Source organism: Ostrinia furnacalis, unplaced genomic scaffold (assembly GCF_004193835.3).
Source record: "Ostrinia furnacalis isolate ACB-3 unplaced genomic scaffold, ASM419383v2 OfSCF4106, whole genome shotgun sequence".
Classification (NCBI taxonomy): Eukaryota; Metazoa; Arthropoda; class Insecta; order Lepidoptera; family Crambidae; genus Ostrinia; species Ostrinia furnacalis.
The window spans coordinates 138,553-145,553 of record NW_021134345.1 but is presented as its reverse complement, the minus strand read 5'-3'; the positions used below and the strand labels follow the sequence as shown (position 1 = coordinate 145,553).

General features: G+C 34.1%; 3 protein-coding genes across 3 annotated transcripts; 1 reads left to right on the top strand and 2 right to left on the bottom strand.

The window, feature by feature from the left end:
* Positions 1–45: 45 nt before the first annotated feature.
* LOC114358796 (trypsin, alkaline A) lies at positions 46–1,925 on the bottom strand. The gene is made up of 4 exons (XM_028312842.1): positions 1,874–1,925; positions 1,248–1,440; positions 620–875; positions 46–357 (listed from the first exon to the last, which is right to left on the bottom strand). The coding sequence occupies exons 1-4, from the start codon at positions 1,923–1,925 to the stop codon at positions 46–48; spliced, it is 813 nt and encodes a 270-aa protein (XP_028168643.1).
* A 1,467-nt stretch (positions 1,926–3,392) lies between these two features.
* On the bottom strand, positions 3,393–5,331 carry Hsc20 (iron-sulfur cluster co-chaperone protein HscB-like protein, mitochondrial). Its single transcript, XM_028312839.1, has 3 exons — positions 4,787–5,331; positions 4,020–4,105; positions 3,393–3,721 (listed from the first exon to the last, which is right to left on the bottom strand). Exons 1-3 carry the CDS (start codon positions 5,056–5,058, stop codon positions 3,420–3,422), a joined length of 660 nt encoding a protein of 219 aa, XP_028168640.1. The 5' UTR covers positions 5,059–5,331; the 3' UTR covers positions 3,393–3,419.
* Positions 5,332–5,537: 206 nt separating this feature from the next.
* LOC114358792 (transcription initiation protein SPT3 homolog) lies at positions 5,538–6,610 on the top strand. Its single transcript, XM_028312838.1, has one exon. It carries the CDS (start codon positions 5,644–5,646, stop codon positions 6,574–6,576), a length of 933 nt encoding a protein of 310 aa, XP_028168639.1. The 5' UTR covers positions 5,538–5,643; the 3' UTR covers positions 6,577–6,610.
* Positions 6,611–7,001: the final 391 nt, after the last annotated feature.

Sequence of the window (7,001 nt, the reverse complement as noted above, 5' to 3'; positions counted from 1 at the left end):
TTATTATTTGTGTAAGATTATTTAAATGAAATTACGAAATAAAACTTAAGTTTTATTAGCCGCAACAGTTTTTACAATCCAATTGGTATATTTTGATAGTTTTGTGTAGACACCGGGGAAGTAAGGATCTCCACAGGAGTACCCAAAAGATACAAGGCCCACGACTATTCCTCGGTATATGAGAGGTCCTCCCGAATCACCAAAGCATCCGTCGATACCGCCTACGTCGAGACGTCCAGCGCACATCATGCTGTCGGCTATGACTGCATTGATTGTACTATAACGATCTCTGCAAACGGTTTGATCTACCGTCAGTATTGCTGTGTGGTGCAGTTGGTTAGGTTGCGGTCCACCAACCTGAAATAAAACCACTTTAAAATACACCAGTTTACGTTGTAGGTGGGCCCCTTCCTAATACAGTACAGCGTAAAATAAAAGAATTGGTCACCCGGCAAACGAAAGGTCGCGGGTTCAATCCACGAGCAAAGTTTTTTTTAAATTAGATTGATGGNTTAGTAATTCGTTTTACGGGCCTAATGTATTTAGTAAAAAAGCTAAGCAAGATTAAAGGTGACATAAATAATTCATATAAGTACATACAACTTAAAACACGTCATACCTCTTCAGTTCCCCACCCCACTAAAGTGCAGAGCGAATAAGGCTTGACTTCCACGTTAGGTCTTATTATCGTGCTCTGTTTAACATTTGAATTTAATTTTATCTGCTTAGACAACACCAGCACTGCAATATCGTTGGTGTAGAAATTTTTATCGAAAGCCTCGTGAGGAATGATTGTCTTCAGGTTGTACAGAGAACCTCCTCTCGTACGGTATGAGGACCCCACACGTATTTTCCAGAACTTGGGTTGACTGTAGCTGTAATAAAAATAAACAAGAAGTTATTAAATCTTGTAAAACGTCTCATTTTCAAAAGTAAGTTACCACTAATTATTTAGATAGGTAAGCAAAATATTTTTTAGCCCCAAAGTTAACTGGCAGAAAATGCCTTACAGCATTAAATTCGCCTTATGTACTAAATAAATAAAGATAGCTAAAAGTAACAACGTAAATAATATTGTAGACAGTAGGGCTACATGCTCGTGCGTTTTTTCATTTGTAGGATTTTATGTGGTCTCTGCCTATGATGTCCGCTGTTTTTTTTTCACCAAAACAATACATAAAGTCCTTTTATCTGATTTAAAAATACAGGTGAGGAAAATAATAACGGTGATTTTCTATGGTACTCACTTTAAACCAGTATTAGGGCTAAACTGGAAGCAATGAGCAGTGGATATCACGTGGCGCGTAGTCAGTATAACACCAGCGCAGTGCTGGATGAAGTTCTGAGTGCCCCACACGTCCAGCAGGAGTTGAGCTATGATGGGGTACTGGTCGATTGTGGTCGGCAAACCACCGACCACTCTGTAGAATTGCATGTCCACTGAAATTTTTGGAAACTTGGCTATAGTGGTCTTGTCTGGCTGGAGGTAGGGCTAGGGTTCTAGGGTAAGTATGCCTAAAGTATTATTGATGCTATGATCGCATTTAACGGTAGAATCGAACCTGAGACCTTTAACCAAATAGGATTTAGGCATTAGTTGTAAGTTTTGAATAAACTTAATATCTATAAAATTTTTGAAAAGAAAACAATTTTCCCGGGTTCTATTCCAAGCTAGCCTAGTAGGTAAAGACTGGGACTAAGCTTAGAAGTAGGTAGGAACAGTTATTTCACTAGAGATGTGTGTGAGTAGACAGACACACACTGATTAACGTTTTGAGAAAGTTGGCTAATAAATCTAAGCACATTTCAGAAGACCTACTTACTTAGATGAGATGACTAAGGGTAATAAGAGTTGCTAATAATGTGTACTCACCGCCATTCAAAAATACAATCCCAAAGCACACTAAAACAAATCCCGAAGTCATGGTTCTAACATAAGATTCACATACACCAACATGCCGAAACACTTGACTCTCAAATGCGCTGTAACATCAATCGCAAACGCGTCCATCCCATACTTTCTTGGAGATCTACGTACTATGTAACGCACCTATCACGATGAACATGAATCATGGTTAGCTTATTGTATACGCCGACCTCAAGGATTGATACTTTGGCAAGGGAATTGAGAGTAAGTACCTAAGTAGTGAGCGCATTTAGAGAGTGCTTAGAAGCTTTACTTAGGTGAATCGATATATCTTTGAAACCTGGGTTTAAAAGTAGGTTTTTGCCATATAAACAAAATATTCACACCATTGTTTAGGTCTGAAATCTGGTAATTCAAAATTACTGGTTCCTAAGTAGTCATCGTTTTTAGTCCAAGATAATTGACGGTTAAAAGTTACTTAGGTAAGTACCTACAGTTTACTCAGTCCGTCCGTAAGTAAACCGGATCGCACGAAGTTTGTTGCCCCCTCTTTAACTGTTTGCCTTTCGATAAAAAGGCTATTGAGTTTTTCTGTTTATGCTTTACTTAGGTAAACATTATCATTCCAGTAGTTATGGCTCCTATCTAGTTTTTGCGTAACAAATAAGCTTTCGTGTTTAAAATTCATAGATACCAATTTATCGGCGACAGAACAGGCACAACTTATTTCAAGTATCAAGTCAGTAAATCGCAGTATGTAAAATGCAAATAGTCTGTCGTTGAATATTATGAACATCAATCATACAGTGAGCGGTACGCTAGCGAACTCGTTATAAATTGATGTTTTAGTTTCTAGTAATTTAGGTTTACAGCTATCGGCTTACGCGTTGGGGCGACCCCGGGTTATTGGTACGGGCCTTAATTACAAAAGTTTTTTCTAATAACATCAGGGTTTCTATTAACTCTTTTTAATTACACTAGTATTTTTGTTTTTTTTTGTTACGATTGCCTACTTACTATACATACATACCAACATAATTATTTAGGAGCTAGAAAACTGATATTTCTTTCCCATCGAAAATCTATTGAAACTTAAAAGGCAAAAATAGGATCTACCTACATGCATCAATGCTAATCAAAGGTGTACAAAATCAAAAACTTGTAATATCTGTAACATTATTCATTAATTCGTGGTTTAAATTTTTACAAATTATCAACAATTACAATAATAAGAAAATTTAAGTAAGTAGGTAGGTACATGAAAGTTTTAAATCACATCACAGCATAACTTTTATATCACATGTGATGCAAGTAAATGATTTGTATTTGTAACAAATAAAATTTGAACTTTTTATCATTTTACTAAACACAGGCACAACTTTCAGGAAGATCATACTTATTTAAATTTTTAAATAAGTGGCGTAATCTGCAATTAAGATTTAAGCTGCCTGTACCTTTTGTAGGTACTTGTTTTTTTACAGAATTTACTAGATAATATGGTTTCGTACTTACTACCTACCTATAAATATAACTATTTTTATTCACAAAAATATTATCGTATAATTCCTTTACTTCTAATCACAGCTTGTATTTGATTGTCTATGCTTGTGTAATATTTCATTATACTTAACAATTTAGTGACTCTTTTCAGGTCTCCATCAAAGAAAGCTGTAGACAACTGTTTTTGTAGATCTTTTATGACTTTTTTATTTTCTTTATTTAATTTCATGATTTCTTCTTCAGTATCAGCATTCTCCACCTCTTCATTTTTCTCCATGATCTCCATGAGGAATCCTTTGTCAACTTCTGTGTTTTCTGGTATCTCTTTCCCTCTTAGTTTTAACATGTAAATGCCTGTAAAAGAATGATGACAATGAATAAACTTTTTTACAAAAGTTTTAAATTTTTTAACATTAATAGATTATTAAATAATTTCATGAAAACAATAAAACATTGTTGTGAAAGCTTATTTATGCAGTTTTCATTTTAAAATAATAGTTGGGGCTCTGTTTTAAATCATGGATTAGAATAGCAATGTACATTAACATCTATACAATCACTTCAGAAGTAGCTAGTTTGAATGCTGTATGATGATTTAAACTATCCTGTGTTTATATTTTTAGATTATTAAAGAAAGATAACTTTATCTTACCTCTAGCCAGAGGTTCAAGCAGAGTGTTGTATGCTTCATTTACGAGGGAAGAGTATTCAGCTGATATTTCTTGTTCTTTTTTGTCTCTGAAATAATAAAAAAAACTTTCAGACCATTTTTTAATCCAATCAATGGACAGTATTCCTGAATATGCATTTAAATTTATTTTGTAAATAGTTTTTATAATTAGTAAATAGTTTTTATAATTAGTAATTTTTAAATTTTAGTTTTTAAGTCATTTTAAGTTAATGTATTATCATTTTCATCATGTTATCATTTTAATTAATAATTAAATCAACAAAAAAAAAACAAGAACAATATTTTAGAAACTGATAAAATATTAAAAAAAAAATGTAATAATTTAATCATGTCTCTCTCTGCCGTGACAATGCCAACAATGCCGCATCCATTTTCAATGCTTCGTGCATTCGTGTTCAAGTTTCTACACTCGCAGGGAATGGTCCGTGCTGTGACTGTTTGGTTGGGTTTTTTAAGACTACCGTCTTTTATGAAATATTAGTTTAGTGATATTATTTCTTTGTTTTTAGCGAAGCTCGTGTCGCTTATAAAAAATGTATTAAAATGTTAGTTTCTCAGTAAGTGAATCAATTGTATTCTTATGAGAAATAAAGTGTCTTTAACCATATTATTATAAAATTTATTCTCGAATAAATTTAAAAATATCTTCTTAATTTATGTAATACATTTCTTATTACTTTTTGTCTCTTTTCTTTTCATAGTTTTCAAAATAGTTAAATTTTGCTTACCTGGTAGCAAATTTGTCTGGATGCAAATACTTTTGCAGGTCCTTGTATCTTTTGGCCAGCTCTGTCTCATCCTGATCGTACGTTTCTTTGACTCCTAACAGTTGAAAGTAATTATCGTGGCTGTTAGGATGCTGCAAGGCATTGCAAGTTCCACAGAACAAGTTAGAAACGAACTTAACCTCTTTGCCGCAAGACCAACACTTTAATGCTCTCAAATGGTGGAGTAATGGACTTCTTATAGTAGTATTATAAAGTATACGCCGGAAACTCATAATTTTGCAGTAAAAATCTCCTGGTTTCTTGAAATTTCAATGTGTTGCCGGAATTGTTACGAAACTCAGTGAGGCTATGGTTACTTCGGACTTATCAAGTTTTCGACTCAAACTGGCAATGGTGTTTACAGTTACTAAGAATCCACAGCTATCTTACTAATTTAAATGGATGTGATGTAGTTTTTTTACACACATTTTCAATTTTTTGCGTAATATTTTGCAACCTTGACAGTTGTTATCACCAAAATTGACAATCAGCTGATTTTGATTGTCCGAATTGTGTAAATAAATATTATAAAAAAAAATATGTTATAAAAGTGTTTAGCACGTTTCGGACCATTCTAACGTTCCTATTCACACAGGAATGTGGCTTTTGTTGTTCTTTTTAAACTTTTAGGAAAGTTATCAGGTTTATAAATTGCATTACTTTTGCTAGGCAACCACCGATGAGATTTACTGACTGTCAATGTCAACCAAAGCTGTCAAAAAGTAGCAAAAATATTTGCGTGGGGGAGTAGGTAATTATTTATTTTGTTTGTAGATATTAATTTCCTACATTTATCCACTATCTAAGATTTAAATAAAATGACGTCGTCATACACCTTTTCAACTGACCTGAAAGGTGAAGTGGTTGTGAACTTCCAGAAAGAAATTTCCAACATGATGCACGGATTTGGAGACAATCCCAATCCGAACGCTGCGACCGTGTTATTAGTTGAAAACATAGTTCTTCAGCAGCTCAGAGCTATGCTTCAAGAGGCCCTGAACTACTCTTTCATGCGAGGAGGCAAGAACATATCGAATTACGACCTAATCTACTTGGTCCGTAAGAATACTTTGAAGTTAAAAAGGTTACACGATTACCAAATAAAGTTGGATAAAATTGATAAAAATCGGGCTGCTGCAGATCCTGGAATTAGTAACTTAATATTGGATGAAGCCAAAGACTCAAAGAAAAGGAGGACACATATTGACGTTATAAAGGAGTTGGATGAGGCAGATGAAGTGGAGGAGATTAAATTTGATGCAATTGATTATTTGCGGAAGGTCCGGGCAGATAAGATCACAGAGTCAATGAGCTTTGAGAAATATGAGGCGTACCACAAAGCGAGGTGTAAATCCTTCCGTTCCAACCACGTGAGTAAAAGTTTCAACAAATTGGAAGTGTGGGTGAATCCTACGAGGGAGTTAAAAATATCAATCCCAGCATTAGAGGTGCTGAGTTTCTTGGCATATGAGACTGTTGCCGAGATTGTCGATGGAGTATTTTTTATTCGTCAAGACGCTAAGAAGAAGAGCGGTGACCCTTTTAGTAAATTCGAGGGGGGATATTTCTGCAACCCTGTAAGCTTAAACAATGCTGTTTATATTAAATCCGGGTACGAAGGAGTCCCAGCGATCACCGTAGCAGAAGTAAGAGAAGTCCTAAGAAGATATTTTTCACCGGGCCTGGGAATGAATGGTTTATTTTCTAGGAATATACATAATGAATTGCCCCAAAGATATATTGCAATCTAAATGTATCATTTGAAAATAAAGTTGATTAGATTTAGATTGTTTATTAATTAATTTCCTATTCATATTACATCGCTCATTAGAGGCAGTTTCTCAATTGTTGTGAGTTCTAACAATTTTACAGACCTCAAGCCTCTGTAAATAATGCACTGAAAAAATGTGTGCTATAAAGTAGAGTTAATAAATTATCTTTGGACAATTTCACACAGCGTCAGCTAGCCCCAAAGTAAGCAACTTAATGCTTGTGTTATGGGTGCTAGCTTAACGGATATACTACTTATATACTTTTTTTTTAAATAAATATTATACATAATCAAATATTATATTAAGTTTATATTGTTGGTATCAAATTAATATTTTTCTTTATTTCATAGTGAGATTGCTGTTGTTTGGATAAAATCCAATAGAAGATTATTTACCATGGCCAC

Excerpts from the sequence above, each read along its gene's own strand:
- LOC114358796 (XM_028312842.1), bottom strand. The coding sequence starts at position 1,925 with ATGACTTCGGGATTTGTTTTAGTGTGCTTTGGGATTGTATTTTTGAAT. Across the intron at positions 1,441-1,873 it reads GATTGTATTTTTGAATGGCG|TGGACATGCAATTCTACAGA; the intron begins GTGAGTACACAT and ends CAAAAATTTCAG. Across the intron at positions 358-619 it reads TGGGGTGGGGAACTGAAGAG|GTTGGTGGACCGCAACCTAA; the intron begins GTATGACGTGTT and ends GTTTTATTTCAG.
- Hsc20 (XM_028312839.1), bottom strand. The coding sequence starts at position 5,058 with ATGAGTTTCCGGCGTATACTTTATAATACTACTATAAGAAGTCCATTA. Across the intron at positions 4,106-4,786 it reads CCAGACAAATTTGCTACCAG|AGACAAAAAAGAACAAGAAA; the intron begins GTAAGCAAAATT and ends TTATTATTTCAG. Across the intron at positions 3,722-4,019 it reads GCTTGAACCTCTGGCTAGAG|GCATTTACATGTTAAAACTA; the intron begins GTAAGATAAAGT and ends ATTCTTTTACAG.
- LOC114358792 (XM_028312838.1), top strand. The coding sequence starts at position 5,644 with ATGACGTCGTCATACACCTTTTCAACTGACCTGAAAGGTGAAGTGGTT.